The sequence below is a fragment of the Palaemon carinicauda genome, chromosome 20 (assembly GCF_036898095.1).
Source record: "Palaemon carinicauda isolate YSFRI2023 chromosome 20, ASM3689809v2, whole genome shotgun sequence".
NCBI classification, from domain to species: Eukaryota; Metazoa; Arthropoda; class Malacostraca; order Decapoda; family Palaemonidae; genus Palaemon; species Palaemon carinicauda.
This window is the reverse complement of record NC_090744.1, coordinates 116,332,818-116,356,424: the sequence shown is the minus strand read 5'-3', so window position 1 is coordinate 116,356,424 and position 23,607 is coordinate 116,332,818. Positions and strand designations below refer to the sequence as shown.

Genomic DNA, 23,607 nt, shown 5'->3' with positions numbered 1-23,607 from the left:
GGCTCCAGAGCCTTTAAATATGCGGCCCAGAGACTATATAATAAGCTCCCACGAAACATTCGAATGATTGAAGACATAAGGCTTTCAAGAGGAAACTGAAGACTTTCTTATTTCATGAGTCTTTCAACAGTGACGATTTAACAGTAAATGAACAATACGCGATATGAAACGTTAAATACTCTGAACGAACAAGGTAAAACGACAGTGGAGGTCCTGAAGAGAGTGGGGTTCCCCTGCTGTATGGGACCGGAAAAGCAGCCATCAAAGTAAAGTAAATAATTTCACTGCAAATGTTTGTTTTTACGTCAGACTTTTCTAAAAGATGGTTCAATGGAAATGACCATGAGAATTTTCTCATAAGGTTAGAGCATATCAAAGTCCACGACTTGACAATATACTGCATAGAAAACCTTTGCACAAAATCTTGTGTCTGAAAACATAATGAAAGTGCCTTGGTTGAATGGATTGAATCCTTTTTTTACAGGGTTGAAGATATTTTGATTAAATGCAAGAGTTGCTTTTTTCAACATCTGGAGATTAATTAATTCCGAGTATGATCGATTTGCACTTGCCACTCAACCGCTTACTCAACTGGGGAACGTATAGTGAAATATCCAAATAGGATGGTGTAATCACCACCAACCTTGATTGATAAACTTTTTAAATACTAATAAAAATACAAAATTCTGGAATATAAATGCAATATAGTGGTGCAGGTACTATACCAATTCATAGAAATACAAATTTCATTACAATTAACAAAGGAAAGAACAGAAAAAAAGGGTAACAATACATGATGATAAGCAAATACAGTACAATAAATGTGCAGAACAATAATGAGTAAAAAAAATTCATTTTTCAATACAGAATCTATGAGACCGTAAACTGATTTAATCACAACGCAATCAAGATGAATGCACAAGACTAACACTCACATATGGTAGAACTATCTCAGATGGATATAATAAATAAAAAATGGCAAATATACACTATCTTCCTCATTCCTGAAGATTTGTTAAGTAGCGTAATTTTCTAACTTGCCTCATTGGGGAATGATTGCGAGTCTCAATCTGTTTTATCGTTTTCATTAATCAATTCCTAAGTCACAGTGAAACACTTCTAGTTTGGACTTGGGTATTGGAGTTTGTCAGGACCTTCTTATTAGTCTCTTAAAACAGTACTTCCTCACAAACTATATCTTTTAGGCTCCATCAAGCAATATCCAAGGTTTACATTAATGGATTGTCAAAGATTGTCCATGCTAAAGATTACAGCTCTTAACAATTGTGGTTTCTGTTAACTGTATTCAAATACAAGATCGACCTAACTGTCTTTCTTTGAGTGGGCACATACGATGGCACTAGACTTCTACGAGTTCCTACATATGACGCTACTCAAGTATCTGAATGTTTTCTCACTGAGATTGAGCAACGCATCTGGTTATGTTTTGACAGTGGGGAGAATTTGACTCTCTTCTTCCCCTGCCTTAACTCCATAATACCTCGTTTTTTCCTTCACGGGAGGAACGGCTATACTGGGGTATGTTACAATTAGGCCTAGTACTTGGTACTAGGTATTTTACACATTACTGTACTAGAAAAAATAACAAATTTACTTTTAATGTTAAATCTTATGAGTTGAAACTAGATTACTTTTAACATCTAACAAAGAAAATCAGAAATACAGTACTGACATTAACATAAAAAATGTGGAATCAAAAAATAAAGGCTAGTGTGGTATCAGTAAAATAAGATTTCTTTATTTTTTAAAATATATCAATCTTCTGACTTACTATAACTTCGCTTTATGATTATAAAACTTTCGCAAATTTTGGGACTTTTTTTTTTCCTTTTTTTTTGCGAGTGCCCTTTATTTGTCGGTTTTTCCAATATTCACCACTGGTTTTAATGAACAACGGAATATTGGCAATGATGATGTAAATAAATGATATTGGAAGGTTTTTATTCTGAACTGTAATATGAAGCTTCAATTGATGAATTATGTTATTTTCATTAGTAAAATAAATTTTTGAATATACTTACCCGATAATCATGTAGCTGTCAACTCCGTTGCCCGACAGAAATCTAAGGAGGGATACGCCAGCTATCACAATACTAGAAGGGGGTGTACTTACCAGCGCCACCTGTGGCCAGGTACTATAGTACTTCTTGTTGACACCTCCTCAATTATTCCTCGGTCCCACTGGTTCTCTATGGGGAGGAAGGGAGGGTCAATTAAATCATGATTATCGGGTAAGTATATTCAAAAATTTATTTTACTAATGAAAATAACATTTTTCAATATTAAACTTACCCGATAATCATGTAGCTGATTCACACCCAGGGGGGTGGGTGAAAACCAGTGTACAAGATTAAAGGATAGCTAAGTATCCCAAATTTCATATAACAGTTATCTCAAATAACAATGAAATAATAAGTACCTGGTAAGGAAGTCGAATTGAACCGTTACTCTGCCTCTTTTTTAAGTTCGTCTTCCTTACTGAGCGCAGCGTTCCTCTTGGAGGCTGAATCAACCCAAAGGTGCTAAAGTATATAGGGTTGCAACCCCTACTAAAGGACCTCTACACAACCTCTAACCCAGGCGCTTCTCAAGAATGAATTGACCACCCGCCAAATCAAAAGGATGCGGAAGGCTTCTTAGCCTACCGTAACAACCATAAAAACAACAATAAAAGCATTCAAGAGAAAGGTTAAAAAAGGTTATGGGATTAAGGGAATGTAGTGGCTGAGCCCTCACCTACTACTGCACTCGCTGCTACGAATGGTCCCAGGGTGTAGCAGTTCTCGTAAAGAGACTGGACATCTTTCAGATAAAATGATGCAAACACTGACTTGCTCCTCCAATAGGTTGCATCCATTATGCTCTGCAGAGAACGGTTTTTATTAAAGGCCATCGAAGTAGCTACGGCTCTTACTTCGTGGGTCCTTACCTTCAGCAATGCAAGGTCTTCCTCCTTTAAGTGAGAATGTGCTTCTCTGATCAGAAGCCTTATATAATACGAAAGCCCATTCTTGGACATGGGTCTCGAGGGTTTCCTGATAGCACACCATAAGGCTTCTGACTGTCCTCGGAGAGGTTTAGACCTCTTGAGATAATATTTGAGAGCTCTGACAGGGCAAAGAACTCTCTCTAGTTCGTTACCTACCATGTTGGAGAGGCTAGGTATCTCGAACGATTTAGGCCAAGGACGTGAAGGAAGCTCGTTCTTTGCTAGGAATCCAAGCTGAAAAGAACATGTAGCCGATTCGGTTGTGAAACCAATGTTCTTGCTGAAGGCATGAACCTCACTGACTCTCTTAGCTGTTGCAAGGCAAACGAGAAAAAGAGTCTTGAGGGTAAGGTCCTTGAATGAAGCTGACTGGAGAGGTTCGAACCTAGATGTCATAAGGAACCTTAAGACTACGTCTAGATTCCAGCCTGGAGTGGAAAGACGACGATCTTTAGACGTCTCAAAAGACTTAAGAATGTCTTGAAGGTCCTTGTTGGAAGACAGGTCCAAACCTCTGTGGCGGAGAACTGAGGCCAACATACTCCTATATCCTTTAATCGTAGGAGCTGAAAGGGATCTCTCATTCCTAAGATGAAGAAGGAAGTCAGCTATTTGGGTCACAGAGGTATTGGTAGAGGATATCGAATTGGCTCTACACCAGCTTCGGAAGACCTCCCACTTAGACTGGTAGACTCTACGAGTGGAAACCCTTCTTGCTCTGGCAATCGCACTGGCTGCCTCCTTCGAAAAGCCTCGAGCTCTAGCGAATCTTTCGACAGTCTGAAGGCAGTCAGCCGAAGAGCGTGGAGGTTTGGGTGCAACCTGTCTACGTGAGGTTGACGTAGAAGGTCCACTCTTAGAGGTAGAGTCCTGGGGAAGTCTACTAGCCATTGTAGTACCTCTGTGAACCATTCTCTTGCAGGCCAAAGGGGAGCAACCAGCGTCAGCCGTGTCCCTTCGTGCGAGACGAATTTCTGCAGAACCTTGTTTATTATCTTGAACGGAGGGAATGCGTACAGGTCGAGATGGGACCAGTTCAGTAGAAAGGCATCCACATGAACTGCTGCAGGGTCTGGAACAGGAGAACAATACAGAGGAAGTCTCTTGGTTATGGAGGTGGCAAACAGATCTATGGTAGGTTGACCCCACAAGGTCCAAAGTCTGTTGCACACACTCTTGTGGAGGGTCCATTCCGTGGGAATGACCTGGTTCCTTCTGCTTAGGCGATCTGCTGACACGTTCATATCGCCCTGGATGAACCTCGTGACTAGAGTGAGGTTTAGACTTCTTGACCAAATGAGGAGGTCCCTTGCGATCTCGTAAAGGCTCCTCGAATGGGTCCCTCCTTGCTTGGAGATGTAAGCCAAGGCTGTGGTGTTGTCCGAGTTCACCTCCACCACTTTGCCTAGCAGGAGGGACTTGAAGTTCAATAGGGCTAGATGAACTGCCAGCAGCTCCTTGCAGTTGATGTGGAGAGATCGTTGTTCCTCGTTCCACATTCCCGAGCATTCCCGTCCGTCCAAGGTTGCACCCCAGCCCGAGTCCGATGCATCTGAGAAGAGATGAAGATTGGGGGTCTGAATGGCCAAGGATAGACCCTCTTTGAGAAGGAGGTTGTGCTTCCACCACAGGAGAGTGGTCTTCATCTCTTGGTTGATAGGGATAGAGACTGCTTCTAGAGTCGAACTCTTGTCCCAATGAGCTGCCAGGTGGAATTGAAGAGGGCGGAGGTGGAGTCTCCCTAGCTCGACAAACAGGGCCAGTGACGAGAGAGTCCCTGTGAGACTCATCCACTGTCTCACTGAGCAACTGCTCCTCTTCAGCATGCTCATGATGCACTCTAGGGCTTGGCTTATCCTGGGGGCCGATGGAAAAGCCCGAAAACTCTGACTCTGAATCTCCATTCCCAGATACACGATGGATTGTGAGGGAATGAGTTGAGATTTTTCCAAATTGACTAATAGACCTAGGTCTCTGATTAAGTCTAAAGTCCAATGAAGATTCTCCAGACAACGACGACTCGAGGAGGCTCTCAACAGCCAGTCGTCTAGGTAGAGGGAGGCTCTGATGTTTGACAAGTGAAGGAATTTGGCTACATTCCTCATCAGAAGGGTAAAGACCATAGGAGCTGTGCTTAGGCCAAAACACAGGGCTTGGAATTGATAGACGACCTTTCCGAAAACGAATCTCAGGAAAGGTTGGGAGTCTGGATGAATCGGAACGTGAAAGTATGCGTCTTTCAAGTCCAAAGAGACCATCCAGTCCTCCTGTCTGACCGCTGCTAAGACCGACTTGGTCGTCTCCATCGTGAACGTCAGCTTGGTGACATACTCGTTGAGAGCGCTGACGTCCAGCACCGGTCTCCAACCTCCTGTCTTCTTGGCCACAAGAAAGAGACGGTTGTAGAAGCCCGGGGATTGATGGTCCCGGACTATAACCACTGCCTTCTTCTGCACAAGAAGCGACACCTCCTGGTGCAAAGCTAGCCTCTTGTCCTCCTCTTTGTAGTTGGGAGAGAGGTTGATGGGCGAAGTGGTCAGAGGTGGTTGAAGGCAGAATGGAATCCTGTAACCGAACCTCAGCCAACTGACAGACTGTGCGTCTGCACCTCTCTTCTCCCAAGCTTGCCAGAAGGTCTTGAGTCTGGCTCCTACTGTTGTCTGGAGAAGCGGAGAGTCAGTTCTTTCCTTTGGATGACCTGGATCCTTTCCTGGACTTGCCTTTGTACGAGTCTGGACGGGAGCTTCCTCGGCTGGGGGCTCTACCACGAAAGGGCGGTATGAACCTAGTGGCAGGGGTATCAGCCACTGGGGAGCGGTAAGTCTTAGGAACTGAGGAGGCAACTTTAGACTTACGAGCCGAAGAAGCTACAAGATCGTGCGTATCCTTCTGTATCAGGGCAGCAGACAAGTCCTTAATGAGCTCTTCGGGAAAAAGGAACTTCGAGAGCGGAGCAAAAAGAAGTTGAGAACGTTGGCAAGGTGTAATGCTGGCGGAAAGGAAGGAACACAGCTGTTCCCTTTTCTTCAACACCCCTGATACAAACAAGGACGCTAGCTCGCCCGATCCATCTCTGATGGCCTTATCCATGCAGGACATTAACAGCATGGCAGAATCTTTGTCCGCAGGAGAGGTTTTCTTGCTGAGGGCCCCCAGGCACCAGTCGAGAAAATTGAACATTTCAAACGCTCTAAACATCCCTTTCAGCAAGTGATCCAGGTCTGAGAAGGTCCAACACACCTTCGAGCGCCTCATAGCAGTCCTTCGAGGCGAGTCTACCAGACTTGAGAAGTCAGCCTGGGCAGAGGCAGGTACTCCCAAGCCTGGTGCTTCCCCTGTGGCATACCAAACGCTCGCTTTCGAAGTGAGCTTCGTTGGAGGGAACATGAAGGAAGTCTTGCCAAGATGTTGTTTAGACTGCAGCCACTCCCCTAAGATCCTAAAAGCCCTCTTGGAGGATCTAGCTAGGACAAGCTTGGTATAGCAAGACTTAGCTTGTTGCACGCCCAGCGAAAACTCAGATGGTGGAGAGCGGGGAATAGCAGAGACAAAATGGTCTGGATAAACCTCCCTGAGAAGAGCCAAGACCTTGCGAAAATCAAGAGACTGTGGAGAAAGCTTGGATTCGTCCACGTCTGATGAGGGATCAAGGTGTGCCTCCTCATCATCCGAAACCTCATCTCCAGAATGAGGCGAAGAGATCGGATACGAATGCTGAACCGCAGAGTCAGAACGAGCAGGAACAAAAACCGTGGTGGACGGAGGAGGAGCAGTAAGTTCCTGTTCCTGTGGAATGAGTGGAGCGTGATGAGACCGAGGCTGCGCAGAACAAGGTAAAGTTCTCGCAAGCAGAGGTGTCTGAGGCGCAGGATCAGGGTGCACGGGTTGAGCTCGGTGCAGCAGCTGAGGAGACTGACTCATGGGTGGAAGAGGTTGTTGTACCTCCACCGAGAGTTGCACCACCGGTGGAGCAGCCAGGGGAGGCGGAGGAAGAGTGGAGTAATCCTCCTGATCCCAAACAGAAGGTTGCCTTAAAGAAGGCTGAGGCTGAACAACACTGGGAACAGCGAACACAGAAAGTGGCTCAACATCGTACGCCTGGCAGATGGTGCTGCGACTAGGTGGAGCGAGCGCAGGCGGGTTGAGCACAGGCTGAGCGGGTGCAGGCGGAAGGAGTGCAGGTGGAGGCGGAGGTGCAACACTCTCAGCACGACACTCACGCATCAGGTCCGAAAGCTGAGCTTGCATGGACTGAAGCATAGACCACTTGGGATCAGCAGAGACGGCAGCAGACTGAGGTAAAGCCTTAACAGTCGAGCTCTGTTGTGGCAGAACCTTACTCCTCTTGGGCGGAGTACAGTCGACAGATGACTGAGGCGAGTCGGAGCTGAGCCAATGACTGCACCCTGGCTGAGCACTTGCGGGCTGGACTCTGCGTTTAAGCGGTCTCGAGACCTGAGACCAACGTTTCTTCCCAGAAAGAAGATCAGCGGACGAGCGGAAGACGGGCTCAATCGTCTGCAAGTGGGAGTGACGGTCTGTGGAAGACACGCCCGCAACCACTGAGGATAATTCTGTGCGCCTAACAAGGCCTGCCGAACCCTTATGCCCTTCGACATTGCTTCTCCCCTGGGCTTGGGAGCTTGCAAGAGGTCCCGGACTGGGAGGACGACTGGCTCGCACAGAAAAATCCTCACGCACCACACTGGCACTAACACTAGCACAAGGCACTGCACCGACACTAGCACTCGTCACAGCACTGGCACTAACTTCACCCACTGCACTCTTGACCTTCAGCTCTTTCACTTCGGCCATCAGAGACTTATGGTCACTTACCACTGACTCTACCTTATCGCCTAAAGCCTGAATAGCACGTAAAACCACTGACATATCAGGCGGAGGGCACACAGTAGGATCGGGGGTAGCCACTACAGGGGTAGGAACAGGAAGGGGATCATGAGATGAGGAAAATAAAGAAGAGTGAGAAGAACTCCTCCTAGCTCTAACTCTCTCTAACTTAGTAGAATACTTTAAAAGACGGACAAAATCCAATTCCGAAAGTCCGGCGCATTCCTCACATCGATTTTCTAACTGACAGGGTCTGTCCCTACAGTCAGAACAAGCGGTGTGAGGATCTACCGAGGCCTTCGGAATACGTCTATTGCAAGACCTACATCGTCTATGGGAGGGGGCTTGCGAAATGTCAGACATTTTGTTTTCAAGAGTAGTCAAAGGGAGATCCAAAAAACAAGCAAAAATTCGTTAACCGTTAAACTGAACTAAATAAAAGCTATCTAGCTAATATCAGAAGGTTTCCAGTAATGCGACAGCCGTTAATCAGAGAGAATACTTCACCAAATATCCGTGAATAAACTCGAAGACCATAAGCGTATCCCAGAACGTCTAGCCGGAGGCACGACAGAGGAATAATTGAGGAGGTGTCAACAAGAAGTACTATAGTACCTGGCCACAGGTGGCGCTGGTAAGTACACCCCCTTCTAGTATTGTGATAGCTGGCGTATCCCTCCTTAGATTTCTGTCGGGCAACGGAGTTGACAGCTACATGATTATCGGGTAAGTTTAATATTGAAAAAGTAAGATTTACTTTAAAAGCGGTTCTATATATTTTGTCAAGCACCAAATCTTGAGATACTTTCAAGAGAAAATAATTTATTCATGGTTTGTCGATAAAAGATTATGGAGCTTCCAATTACTTCTAACATCCTGCTTTCCAAATTAGGGTTGTAGCTTAGCAAGTAATAATAATAATAATAATAATAGCTTTAAAAAAGAAGTGTGAACTGAGAAACAAACAAGCAAGGCATTTAATTTAGTTCAACATAAGAGTCGGACTTAGATAGCACGGGGCGTGCTATCTAAGTCTGAGAGGGTTTATGATTTGTTGAGAATAAATTTTCATACATTCCTCGTAAATTAATCAAAATGTTTTTACCGAACAGTAAAGCAAACACAAAAAACAAAAGGTTATTTTCAACATTCAAATTCAAAGTCTACAATGAATGTACATGTAGTCCCACTCTTTCGTCCCTAATAAAACACATTTTGTTGCTGTCTCACAGGATGTAGATACAGGAGAGGAGGTCACCTTTTTTGTTTTGTTTCATTTGTTGATGTCGGCTACCCCCCCAAAATTGGGGGAAATGCCTTGGTATATGTATGTATGTATGTATGTATGTAAAACACATTTTCATTTTGGGAAGAAAAATGACATCTCGTATGTAACAAACATCCAAAAAACAATCAATCAATTCTTCAGTCAAAAGAAAATATAAAAAAACCTTTAAACTAACAAAACAGAGCTTGGGATGACATAAAATACCATGCATTTCAAATCAATCAATAACTAATTCGAGATGAACTTACCATACTACCAGCAGTTGGATGACTATGATCTGTGCCGCGGCAAATCCCAGATTCCTTATCGCGTAGGATGTCAAACATTTGTGTCAAGGTAAAGTTGCCTGTCAATAGTCCACAATAGCACATCAACCAAAACACCTCCCAACACAAATAAATCTACCTCACATCATCCAGCCAGGTACTGCAATATTTCTTCCAAAAGAATTGACTAATAATGAATTACGGAGGGGTTTCTTTAAGAGATACTGTATTTGAAATCTATTCACAATTTAATGCCCTAACCCAATCTTTGACATCTAGCTCCAAACGCAGACGACAAATTGGCAGTAACAACCGTTTTCCCTATTCAGTAATAAGTGATTATTATTATGTCCGTGCAATTAAATTCAAAACCCTCAATCTTCCAAAAATAAACAGTAAAACAAATATTAAAAAACTGAAGGAAACAGTACAATACAGTAAGCTCTTGCTTTCTCACTTTCCCAATTCCTAATTATCAGCAAACTGAAAACAAAAATATCTTGCACTGATGACTTCCATAAAATGGAAAATATATGTAAAGGTTCACTTGCAAAATGTGTCAGTGTCCTATAGTGTGGAAAAGAATACAATGTCATTTAAACTTATTCTGACTGTAGTACACAAAATGAGTTATTTTTCAGTATCTCACTCGGTTTGCAGGCTTCAGACACTCTTCCTCAAATTTGAGAGTGGACTCCACCACAATTCTAAGTATGTTGTACGCTACCCATACAACTTGCAGATACATTCACGATCATCAGATTAAAAGTACAGTAGATTTAAACAACCCATAAAAGAATTAAAGGATAGAAATTGAAGCCCTGACTATTCAAAGAAAATCCAAATGTTGTCCAATACAGTATATCCACGCTCAAGCTCTGATACAAGATATCTGTATGGCAATCTAGTACCTTCTATGGTATTAAGAAACAACTTAAGCTAAGTAACAGGGACAGTAAAATGCTGATAAAGCTGATAACTTTGGGCTATAATTCCATTACCTATAAGAGGTATTTCAACTCTCAAAATGGTTTTATAGAATGCATTAAAGTGTTAGTGATGTGGTTGATGGACGAGAATAAGAGTACTGTATACTGATATACTTAATTTAAATTTAACCATCTTGTATCTTATTACTAAAACTGATAGTCCAAAAATACACTTCTATGTAGTTCTGCATGAGAGAGAGAGAGAGAGAGAGAGAGAGAGAGAGAGAGAGAGAGAGAGAGAGAGAGAGAGAGAGAGAGAGAGAGAGAGAGAGAATTATTGCACAATACATGTATTGCAAGTGTGTTGCCTGAAACTTTTGTTTACTACGAGTGGTAAATAAATGATATATGGGAGAAGATTATGTCTTCAGAGTATAATGTGGTCTGAGTTTTAAAAGCGGATGGATGCTGACAAGCTATTAATTTTTGTTGAAAGTCTCACAAAAACTTTATAGTTTAGATGAAGAAAAAACAGTACTCTACTTTCAACATGAAAAACCTCCTTATCCACTGATTCCTAAATAGCTGATTCAACTATCCAATGCTGAACTATAGAAACCATTATAAAAATACATAAGCTGAAGATTCGCTTCACCGGCCAGAGTCACGCATAATTTTTAACCGGGTGCCATTACACAACCCATTGCAACAGTTATTTGCAAAAAAAAAAAAAAAAAAATCCATTTGAATATATTAGGAATAAATTATTCCTAATATATTCGAATGGATTTTTTTTCTAGCATCTTTGAGTAAATCCATAAACATAATATATTTTTATAGACAGATTCTTATCAATCATAAAATTTTACATACAGTATATGTATGCATGCCGTACTCTAATAAGAGACTGGTAATTCAAACTACTATGTTGTCATAGGTTATAAGCTTTTTCTAGGACGAGGCCAACTTATTTTAAAAAGTACTGTGCATTATAAAGGGATTTTGACGAAGGAAAAATCTATTTCTGGGCTCGACCTGCGTCGCTCCGTGAAATGCTCCTTAAAGCACCATTTCAAAGGTATAATTACTGCTAAATATACCAGAGAAAAAAGTTATATGGAATGCCAGGAATATACCCAGCTCGCTCACCCCTAAAGGGTGTCGGTATTAAAACTGGGGCGAGTGAAGGCAGCTTTACTGCTATTCCGTACATTTGATTTAAAGATATAAATTACTAAAATGCAAATAGAGCAAAATCACTTTTGCCTCTATTGTTTACAAAGTAATTATTCATATTACAATCACTGCTGCTGCCTCCGATGCCTTAGATGACCGCGGAGGTAGCAGCAGTAGGGGATTCAGCATTATGAAGCTTCATCTGTGGTGGATAATGTGGGAGGGTGGCGTGGCACCCTAGCAGTACCAGCTGAACTCGGTTGAGTCCCTTGTTAGGCTGGAGGAACGTAGAGAGTAGAGGTCCCCTTTTTTGTTTTGTTCCATTTGTTGATGTCGGCTACCCCCCAAAATTGGGGGAAGTGCCTTGGTATACGTATGTATGTACAATCACTGAATTACATGCTTCTCAGAACATAAATACAGTGAACATCAATAAGCCTCTATATATTTTGATATTTCTTTCAAAGATATCTTTAGAATTTAAAGTAAAGCTACTGTATATTTTAGGGGTGGAATAAAAAAAATGGTCAACAATATGGCACTAAAAAACTCAAAACTTTTGAACATGGCAATGGCACCCATACAAGTTTATAATTTCCCATTCCATATTTGCAAATAACTGTACAATAAGTAACTGATACATAAATGTACTAATAAATGTACTGTACATGAAAACCTATGAATTTTGAAACCATGAAAGCCAACGTCACTACTAAAAATGCTCAAGTTATTTTAGATATTAAGCAATTGCATATATACAGCACTGACATTCTATTAGTGTGAAACATGTCAAGTAATATTAAATAGTAAGCCTTAGTGTGCATGTATGTACAAATTATGAACTGCTTTAATTTTCTCATTACAGTTTGTGTATTGTACACAAGATGCAGATAAAAATAATAGTTTAAGTGTTAATTACACACAAATTGTTGGATAAATTATCCAAGAATTTTTCTTATTATGAACTGGGAGGAACGTAGAGAGTAGAGGTCCCCTTTTTTGTTTTTGTTTCATTTGTTGATGTTGGCTACCCCCAAAAATTGGGGGAAGTGCCTTGGTATATGTATGTATGTATGAACTGCTTTAATTTTCTCACTATTTACAGTTTGAGCACTGTTTACAGGATCCAGATAAAACTTATAGTTCAATTGTTAATTACCCTTGACTTGTGAGGCAAGTTATCCAAGAAAGATTTCCTTTCGGAATCTTGAACCTCTCCCTCAAGTCAAACACCTAACCTTATTACAGTACTGTGATTAGCAAAGAGCTTACTGCACAGTACATGTCATTCTCATTTTACTGTTTTCCTTTATTTTTCAAAACACGAGAAACTACAATACCGGAATAATGAATATCTAAACATTTCTATTCAGTAACAAATTTTATGAAAACCCTCACAAAATCATAATACTGTAAGTTGAAAAATGTTATTTTTATTAATAAAATAAATTTTTGAATATACTTACCCGGTGATTATATAAGCTGCAGCTCTGCTGCCCGACAGAAAAACTCTACGTTCAAAACACGCCAGCGATCGCTATGCAGGTAGGGGGTGTACATCAACAGCGCCATCTGTCGAGCAGGTACTCAGTACTCAATGTAAACACAGAACCAATTTTCTCCTCGGTCCACTGGGTCTCTATTGGGGAGGAAGGGAGGGTCCTTTAATATATAATCACCGGGTAAGTATATTCAAAAATTTATTTTATTAATAAAAATAACATTTTTCAATATTAAACTTAGCCGGTGATTATATAAGCTGATTCACACCCAGGGGGGTGGGTAGAGACCAGCATTACTTGTTTACATTATTATGAGCTAAGTATTTTGTATTTCATTTTAGCAGTTATTCAAAATAACAAACATAAAATAAATAAGTACCTGGTAAGGAAGTCGACTTGAACAATTACTCTGCCTTTTTAAGTACGTCTTCCTTACGGAGCCTCGCGATCCTCTTAGGATGCTGAGCGACCCCTAGGATCTGAAGTATCAAGGGTTGCAACCCATACAACAGGACCTCATCAAAACCTCTAATCTAGGCGCTTCTCAAGAAATGACTTTGACCACCCGCCAAATCAAGTAGGATGCGAAAGGCTTCTTAGCCTTCCGGACAACCCAAAAACAATAATAAAACATTTCAAGAGAAAGATTAAAAAGGTTATGGAATTAGGGAATTGTAGTGGTTGAGCCCTCACCCACTACTGCACTCGTTGCTACGAATGGTTCCAGGGTGTAGCAGTTCTCGTAAAGAGACTGGACATTCTTAAGATAAAAAGACGCGAACACTGACTTGCTTTTCCAATAGGTTGCGTCGATTATACTTTGCAGAGATCTATTTTGTTTAAAGGCCACGGAAGTTGCGACAGCTCTAACTTCGTGTGTCCTTACCTTCAGCAAAGCTTGGTCTTCCTCATTCAGATGGGAATGAGCTTCTCGTATTAACAGTCTGATAAAATAGGATAAAGCATTCTTTGACATAGGCAAAGATGGTTTCTTAACTGAACACCATAAAGCTTCAGACGGGCCTCGTAAAGGTTTAGTTCGTTTTAAAAAGAACTTAAGAGCTCTTACAGGACATAAGACTCTTTCTAGTTCATTTCCAACCATACGATAAGTTTGGAATATCGAACGATATTGGCCAAGGCCGAGAAGGCAGCTCGTTTTTGGCTAGAAAGCCAAGTTGTAGAACATGTAGCCGTTTCGGATGAGAATCCGATGTTCTTGCTGAAGGCATGAATCTCACTGACTCTTTTAGCTGTGGCTAAGCATACCAGGAAAAGAGTCTTTAAGGTGAGATCTTTCAGGGAGGCTGGTTGTAGCGGTTCGAACCTGTCTGACATAAGGAATCTTAGTACCACGTCTAAATTCCAACCAGGTGTAACCAAACGACGCTCCTTCGTGGTCTCAAAAGACTTAAGGAGGTCCTGTAGATCTTTATTGTTGGAAAGATCTAAGCCTCTGTGACGGAAGACTGATGCCAACATGCTTCTGTAACCCTTGATAGTGGGAGCTGAAAGAGATCGTTCTTTCCTCAGATATAAGAGGAAGTCAGCTATTTGAGTTACAGAGGTACTGGTCAAGGATACGGATACTGACTTGCACCAGTTTCGGAAGATTTCTCACTTCGATTGGTAGACTCTAAGGGTGGATGTTCTCCTTGCTCTAGCAATCGCTCTGGCTGCCTCCTTCGAAAAGCCTCTAGCTCTCGAGAGTCTTCCGATAGTCTGAAGGCAGTCAGACGAAGAGCGTGGAGGCCTTGGTGTACCTTCTTTACGCGTGGCTGACGTAGAAGGTCCACCCTTAGGGGAAGTGTTCTGGGAACGTCTACTAGCCATCGAAGTACCTCGGTGAACCATTCTCTCGCGGGCCAGAGGGAAGCAACTAGCGTCAACCTTGTCCCTTCGTGAGATGCGAACTTCTGCAGTACCTTGTTGACAATCTTGAACGGAGGGAATGCATATAGATCTAGGTGTGACCAATGTAGTAGAAAGGCATCTATATGAACTGCTGCTGGGTCCGGGATTGGTGAGCAAAATATTGGGAGCCTCTTGGTCATCGAGGTTGCGAAGAGATCTATGGTTGGCTGGCCCCAGGTGGCCCAAAGTCTCTTGCATACATCCTTGTGGAGGGTCCATTCTGTTGGAATTATTTGTCCCTTCCGACTGAGACAATCTGCCATGACATTCAAGTTGCCTTGGATGAACCTCGTTACTAGTGATATGTCTAGACCTTTTGACCAGGTGAGGAGGTCCCTTGCGATCTCGTACAACGTCAGAGAGTAGGTCCCTCCTTGCTTGGAGATGTACGCCAAAGCCGTGGTGTTGTCCGAGTTCACCTCCACCACTTTGCCTTGAAGGAGAGACCTGAAGCTTTTCCAGGTCAGACGTACTGCCAGTAGCTCCTTGCAGTTGAAATGCATTGTCCTTTGACTCGAGTTCCATAATCCCGAGCATTCCCGACCGTCTAATGTCGCACCCCAGCCTACGTCTGATGCGTCCGAGAAGAGAACGTGGTTGGGAGTCTGAACAGTCAGGGGAAGACCCTCTCTAAGGTTGATATAGTCCTTTCACCAAGTCAGACAAGACTTTATCTTTCCGGAAACCGGGATCGAGACCGCTTCTAGCGTCTTGTCCTTTTTCCAGTGAAAAGCTAGATGTTATAGAAGAGGACGGAGGTGTAGTCTTCCTAGTGACACAAATTGATCCACGGATGACAGTGTCCCTACCAGACTCATCCACAACCTGACTGAGCAGCGTTCCTTCTTCAGCATCTTCTGAATGGATAGCAGGGCTGGGGGCTGATCGTCTTGTTCAGCAACGTCCTCATCAGAGGGTTCCTCATCCGAAACTGATGAGGAAACGGCAACGGAGTGGGCAACGTCTGACTCGCTGAATCCGGTCGCACTGGTGGATGCGTGACGGAGCCGGACGCAAAATCATGGAACTGCTGCACAGTCTGTGAACTGTCAACAACCATGGGTGCGCGAGGAAGTACAGCGTCAACCCGAAACTGTCTAGACCGTCTGGGTTGTGCAGTCAACACCCTACCGGGTTGCTGAGGTTGACGCACTGCGTCACAACAAGTCACTTCTGCTGGTTGTTGAACGTCCGGAACGTCAACAACCACCTCCGAGCGTCGCTTAACGTCAACGTGCGACTGGCAACCCACACAGGGTCGCATCGGTGGAGGAACCACCTCAACTGGCAGACGCGAGTAGGTTACCTCAGCGTCAACAGGGCGCACAACCGACCGGTTGGAAGGTTGTTGGCCAGAAGGAGGAACCACCTCAACTGGCAGACGCGAGTAGGTTACCTCAGCGTCAACAGGGCGCACAACCGACCGGTTGGAAGGTTGTTGGCCAGAAGGTTCTTCTCCGCATTTAAGTCCTCTATCAAGGACGCAAGCTTGGACTGCATGGCTTGCAGCAAAGCCCATTTAGGGTCTACGGGAGCAGGTGTGGCAACAGACGGGGTTAGCGACTGAGGCGGAACCGTTTACCATCCCTGAAAGCCTTGTTATGTGTGACATAATAGTACAGCAAAACTTCAAAGGCTTGACAAAAGCTGAGAAGTTGACCTGTAAACAACTTGGAGCGTCTCCTGGCTAGGCGCCAGGGCGAGTCTACCAGAATTGAGAAGTCTATCTGGGCAGAGGCATGAACTCCCAAGCCGAGAACTTCTCTCGTGTCATATCAGACTCTCGCTCTATAAGCCAGTTTAAAAGAAGGGAAATCAAAGGCTGTATCCCTAAAAACTCCTCCTGGTGCAAAAAACCAGTCGCCTAGCCAACGTAACGCTCTCTAGGAGAGCGAGAGAGCACTAGCTTAAAAACAACGGCTTCGAAGTAGCTAGGCCTAGTGTAAGTTCTGACGTTTAGGCGAACGAGGAGCAGCAGTTACAAGATCCGGACGAAGATCCTTAAAAAAATCATCATGATTTAATTAAAGTCCATAGGAGGCTAAGCAGCTTAAGGCTCTTCTCCATCTGACAGAGTCCTCAAGGGAATATCAGTAGGAGGGAGAACAGCAACTTCCTCATCTACAGGAACCTTGTCCGATAAAAGCTAGGTTACCTCAGTGAGTCTCTCACTGGAGCATTAGTAGCAGACCAGAAGGCAACGTCCTGTAACTGCTTGACAGTCTGTGAACTGTCAACAACTGAACTGTCAACCACAACAGGTGCGTGAGGACGTACAGTGTCCACTCGAGACTGCTTTGACTGTCTAGACTGAGCAGTCAAAACAACTCTAGAATGCGGAGGTTGACGCACCGCGTCAAAACAAAACAACTTAGACTGTTGTTGTACCTCGCGAACGTCAACGGAAGGTTCCGTGCGTTGCTGAACGTCAACATGCGGCTGGCAGGGTACACTGGAACGCATGGGTGGCGGGACTCTCTCAGCTGGAGTGCGGCAGAAGGTCGCCTCAGCGTCCACAGGACGCACAACCGTGGTTGGTTGTAGGCTAGAGGTTGGTGTCAACCTTCTCCGCACGAAAGTCCTGCATCAATGACGTTAACTGAGACTGCATGGTCTGCAGCAAAGACCACTTAGGGTTTACAAGAGCAGGTGCGGCAACAGACGGTGTGACTGCCTGATGCGGTACCGCTTTGCCTCTCTTAGGAGGTGAGCAGTCGTCGGAAGACTGCAGCGAGTCCGAACTGACCCAGTGGCTACAACTGGGCCGTTGGACTTGCGCGGAAGGGACCGACTTGCGCTTAATAAGCCGCGAGACCTAGGTTCATGGTTTCTTACGAGAAACCTCTTCCGCAGACGAGAAATAAATGGGCTCTCTCGTCTTTGTGTGGGTGGGGCGATCTTGGGTAGATACGCCCGAAACCACGGAGGGAAAAACGTCTGTTCGTTGATCAAGGCCTCTCGAACCCATAAGTCGTTCGACATTACTTCTCCCCTGGGCTTGGGAGCTTGCAAGAGGTCCCGGACTAGGTGAACGACAGGCACGAACAGACGAACCCTCGGACGCAACACTGTAACACTTTGCGCATATCACTTTATCGATTTTCTGTTTTGCACTTATTTCACTGAAATCGAAACTTTTACTGATTTCTACCTGAAACACGCAATTTTACCCTTCATTAAAAGGTAGAAATTGCGAAATCAGTCGTATAATGCAGCTCATTAATACTAGCAAAAAACAGAAAACATATATAAAGATAAAAAATTCAGTGGCTGGGAAAGAGACTAAACACTAGTTCAAATAAACTACGTTTACAATCTCTCACCGCACATAGCCTGGGGACAAGAATAAAACCCTAGAAACGTTTTACCTTCTTCCCCGTACAGAGACTAGGGACGAGAGTAACACGAGAACAACGTTACCCGCTTGAACGGAACGTTTTCTCTCCTCTCTCTCCCTCCGTCTCTATCTCTCTCTCTCTTTCTCTCTTGATTTCGCACCTAAGAGAAGAGCCCAATTATATATCGTCAAAAAAAAACATGTTATTTGACTAAAGGAAAAAACTGAAAGGTTTTCCAAATAAAAAATTTCCTTTAATTTAAAATTTAAAACATTTAAGCTAAGAAAGAATGAACAAAACGTCAGAATCGATTTACTCTTACTGCAAAGTGAAACCGTGATACACTCTCTCTCTATCGTAACGATAGAGCTCATGTTGAACGTCCTGAACGTCAACAACTGCGGAGTCTAAAAAACTAAACGTTAGTTCATCTATGAAAACAGTACGAAGACTATCAAAGAAATTCTTTCATAAAACATTAAATTTAAAAAGTTTTAAATTCTTTAAAGGCTAAATACGATATAACGGGCTCAACGTTGATTAACTTCGGTTCCAAGTTAGGACCGCCTACTATCAGGAAAGGTCGCATATAAACAAAACATAAAAATTTATTTTTTATATGTTTATAATAAATGGAAAGTTAATCGAAGAGGCCTAATAAAGGCGGAGAGATATAAAATATATAGATCTATAACGTGTTAAGCAAAATTACTAAAAACCTAAACACACTTCCGTCTAAGGGAAGGGTCGGCCATTTAAAAGTGAAAGAGAGTCCAAACTCTCCTTGTCACCATAATTAAATCTATCCAAAACGAGTTCAAGTTTTGAGATGAAGATAAAACACCTGCATAGCGAAAGCTCAAAACTAGAAATGTGTACTTCACCAAAATATGTGAAAACCAATCCAGTAAGCAATAGCGAATTTAGTAGGTCTTGCCGGTGGCACGACAGAGAGAAAATTGGTTCTGTGTTTACATTGAGTACTGAGTACCTGCTCGACAGATGGCGCTGTTGATGTACACCCCCTACCTGCATAGCGATCGCTGGTGTATTTTGAACGTAGAGTTTTTCTGTCGGGCAGCAGAGCTGCAGCTTATATAATCACCGGCTAAGTTTAATATTGAAAATGTTATTTTAATATTAATTATTTCCATACTCCCCTGGTGTTCATGGTGCTTCCCTCCCAAAGCTGGTTAAATGATATTTCTTGTTTTATTCATTTTAATAAGCCTACCCCTCTAGAGAACTATCTACTTAATGCGGTTAAGGGAAATTACCTCTGCGTGGGTATGCCATAGTTATTACGTCTTTTCAGTTTGTCGAAATTAGATAACTAACCTCGTGACATAACTAGTCAGCGGGGAAAAAATGTGCTATGTTTCTGAACATCAGGGTGAGGAAGGAAATATGTAATTAATCAATTAATTTTATTATTAAAAAATCATTTTATTTCTAGTAATGTCCCATGATGTTTATATTGCAGACTCCCACACTCTGATGGAAGTGTATTATTGAAGCAAAGAGATAGGAAATATATCGTCTTCGATTAATAAACTTTATCTATTACCCGAGACTCGCCTCTTCGTCCAATTCAATGGTGTCCAACCATAAACTAAGCAAATCGCTGTAAGAATTCACAATTTCAGATTTGGTTCAAAACACATGCTCACTCTAAAACTGTTTAAAACTATGGGTGATGGAAATGGAGGTACAGGGAACGAGAAGGAGAGGGAGACCAAAGCGAAGGTGGATGGACTGTATCAAGGATGACCTTCGATCAAAGGGATTAACCGGTGATGAAATGTGGGACAGATGTAGATGGAGAACGCTGGCCAGAAACATCGACCCCACATAAAAGTGGGAACAGATGCAGACAAAGAAGAAGAAGAAGAAAAAGAAGTGATGGAAATGGAGGTACAGATAACGAGAAGGAGAGGGAGACCAAAGCGAAGGTGGATGGACTGTATCAAGGATGACCTTCAGTCAAAGGGATTAACCGGTGATGAAGTGTGGGACAGAGGTAGATGGAGAACGCTGGCCAGAAACATCGACCCCACATAAAGGTGGGAAAAGATGCCGACAAAGAAGTAGAAGAAGGAAAAGAAGCAATTATTAAATTACCCAACACCAAGAACTTTCTTATTGAGAAAACTAATCAAGTAACAGTCCTTTCTTAGCTGCACTACATCCATTGCAACTATACCACCATCTAATGTCCAGTGATTTTCATAAGAAAACAAGGTTCCTTTTACATAGTTTCCTAAAAAACAGCTTGGAAGGCCACTAAGCTACAGCTAAAACTCTTTCTAAAGAAAGATTCTTACAGAAATTGAGAGGTAGCTGCACTTCTATTATCATGAACCAATACCTTCGAATTTATCCGAATAAAATCCAATTCCCTGCGTGTCAGTTAATAAACCCTAAAAAAGAGATGCTATAACATTTTTGGAAAGATGCCCTAAAATTTTAACCAAACAAAACAAATGAAGAACCTTTCCCCTTATGTTTTCAGTCTTATATAAATAAAACTTTAAAGCCTTCTAAGTACATAAAAATCTATTCTCTGACCTATTAACAACTTTCTTCTCCATCTCATCTCCAAAACCTATATTATATGAAAGTTTGCAGTTCACTAATGTATTTAACTGAAGCTAAAGCTATTTAGTATTTTAGCTGTGAGATATTTAAAATATCTTCCAAACGCTCAAATTGAGAACCATTTAAATACAGAAACAATACATCTAAATTACAATAAATTATTATAACCAAAGGTTTCTCAATAGTAAAACAGTTGAATACATCCACAACAATACCCAAAGGAGAGAAGTCTAAGCCTAGATGCTTGAAAACGGTATTAAGCATAGTCCGAAAACTCTCAACTACAAAGTGCTACCAAGAAACTGGGGAAAAAAGACAGTGCTGTCATGTCTAAAATCATCATCGTAGTTTCCCATTACAAGAGACTCCTGATCCTGAAGGAACTTAGTGAACATGTTGGTAGTTCCTGACCATGGAGAATTGTCATGAATGAGCCAAGTTGTTAGATGATATTTCAGAGGTTAAGAGAATGGTGGCCTTCTTCAGGTTAGCTTTGATCCTTTCCCTCTGGGTGGGACCCTTTCTGCCCTAAAAAAGGAAGTGGTTTGGGAATTCTAAAGAACAGTGCTTGAGGAACCTAGGGACTAAAGCTAGGCCTTCTTCAGGTTAGCTTTGATTCTTTTCCTCTGGGTGGGCCCCTTTCTGCCCTCTAAAGGAAGAGGTTTGGGAATTCTAAAGCATAGTGCTTGAGGAACCTGGGGACTAAAGCTATGCGATAAAAGTCCTTTCAATCCATAAAATGTGGAAATGTAGACATTCCACACAAAGTCCCCTGCTAAATAATTTCGTAAAAACTAATAGTTTCTTATAATTTTTTGTTTTGATAAATTGTTTCTTCCTCAAGAGGAAAAAATAAGAAGAAAACACTTTCAGCCTCTCTCTCTCCTTACCCGTTTGTACGCCATCAATTCTATCTTCAGCTGCTGAAAACAAATGAAGACACTATTCATCCACTGACTCACAGTACCAGTGGGTGCTTATCTACCGACATTCTCCCTGACTGGTGAACGCCAGACTGGGGTTCGAGTCCCGCTCAGCTTCATTAATTCCTTTAGTAGCTGCAACCTCACCATCCTTGTGAGATAAGGTTGAGGGTTTAGAAAAGCCTATAGGTCTACCTGCTGAGTCATCAGCAGCCACTGCCTGGCCAACCCTGGTCCTAGCATGCATGGAGAGGGGGCTTGGGTGCTGATCATATGTATGTATGATCAGTCTCAAGGGTATTGTCCTGTTTGCTAGGGCAATGTCACTGTCCCTTGCTTCTGCCACTCATGAGTGGCTTTATATTGTGGAAATTATAGGGACTTCTGCCACTCATGAGCAGCCTTATATTGTGGAAATTATAGGGATGGCTCATTCATTACACTCAAAAATCTGCTAAGTGGCAGACAGAAAGTAAAATTGATTGGAAAAGCAAATGATCGAGGAGGTTCTGGATAACTCCACAAGGTTTTACAGCCACCTTTTAACCCTTTTACCCCCAAAGGACGTACTGGTACGTTTCACGAAAGCCATCCCTTTACCCCCAAGGACGTACCGGTACGTCCTTGCAAAAAAATACTATACAGATTTTTTTTTTCGTATTTTTTATATTTTTTGAGAAAATTCAGGCATTTTCCAAGAGAATGAGACCAACCTGACCTCTCTATGACAAAAACTAAGGCTGTTAGAGCAATTTGAAAAAAACATACTGCAAAATGTGCTGGGAAAAAAATAACCCCCTGGGGGTTAAGGGTTGGAAATTTCCAAATAGCCTGGGGGTAAAAGGGTTAATAGTTATCAAGGTGGCAGGAGAATGACAGCCCGTCATCAACCTAAGCCTGCTGTACAAGTTTCTTCAGAGAACCAATCTTAGAAAAGAAATTGTGGTCTCACTCCCAACTGATCTAGCAGTAAACATTCCAGTAAACAAGAAACAATGAAAAAATTACCTGCATTCAACCTGAAGCTGTAGTGCATGTACAGTAAAACTCTATCCCTCCTCTATCTGTTAGACTAAAGATAACACGTCCGAACGTTCACGGGTGCTAACAAAGAATGATGGGAGAACGTTGGGTAGTGGTGGTGGTGGGGGGGGGCAGTAGCTGTAGTGAACGACACCTCGTAGTAACGGGGGATTTTGAGGAGGGAGAAGTCTAATTGGAAAGGGATCTCTGGTAGTGGTATCCCTCGCCCCAGTTTTAATACCGACATCCTTTAGGGGTGAGCGAGCTGGATATATTCCTAGAATTCCATGCAACTTTTTTCTCTGGTATATTTAGCAGTATTTATACCTTTGAAATGGTGCTTTATGGAGCATTTCACGGAGCGACACAGGTTGAGCCCAGAAATTCTCTTTTATAAAAGATTCAATATTTACAATTCCTAATTCAAATATTTTTTTTATAAAAGATTCAATATTTACAATTCCTAATTTAAATATTTTTTTTTATAAAAGATTCAATATTTACAATTCCTAATATAAATATTTTCTATAAAATATTCAATATTTACAATTCCTAATATAAATATTTTTTTTATAAAAGATTCAATATTTACAATTCCTAATATAAATATTTTTTTTATAAAAGATTCAATATTTACAATTCCTAATATAAATATTTCTTTTTTTTATAAAAGATTCAATATTTACAATTCCTAATATAAATATTTCTTTTATAAAAGATTCAATATTCACAATTCCTAATACTGTATAAATATTTTTTTATAAAAGATTCAATATTTACAATTCCTAATAT

General features: G+C 42.1%; 1 protein-coding gene across 3 annotated transcripts in view; it reads right to left on the bottom strand.

Moving 5' to 3' along the window:
• LOC137614420 (secernin-3) overlaps positions 1 to 23,607 on the bottom strand; it is a 58,362-nt gene that overhangs the window by 5,425 nt on the left and 29,330 nt on the right. For 2 of the 3 annotated variants that reach the window (XM_068344227.1, XM_068344228.1), the window contains exon 6: positions 9,395 to 9,492. The exons of the other annotated variant lie outside the window; for it this stretch is intronic. In XM_068344227.1, coding sequence (XP_068200328.1) covers positions 9,395 to 9,492 — 98 coding nt within the window. The remainder of the gene's footprint in view (positions 1 to 9,394; positions 9,493 to 23,607) is intronic. 3 annotated transcript variants of the gene reach the window in all.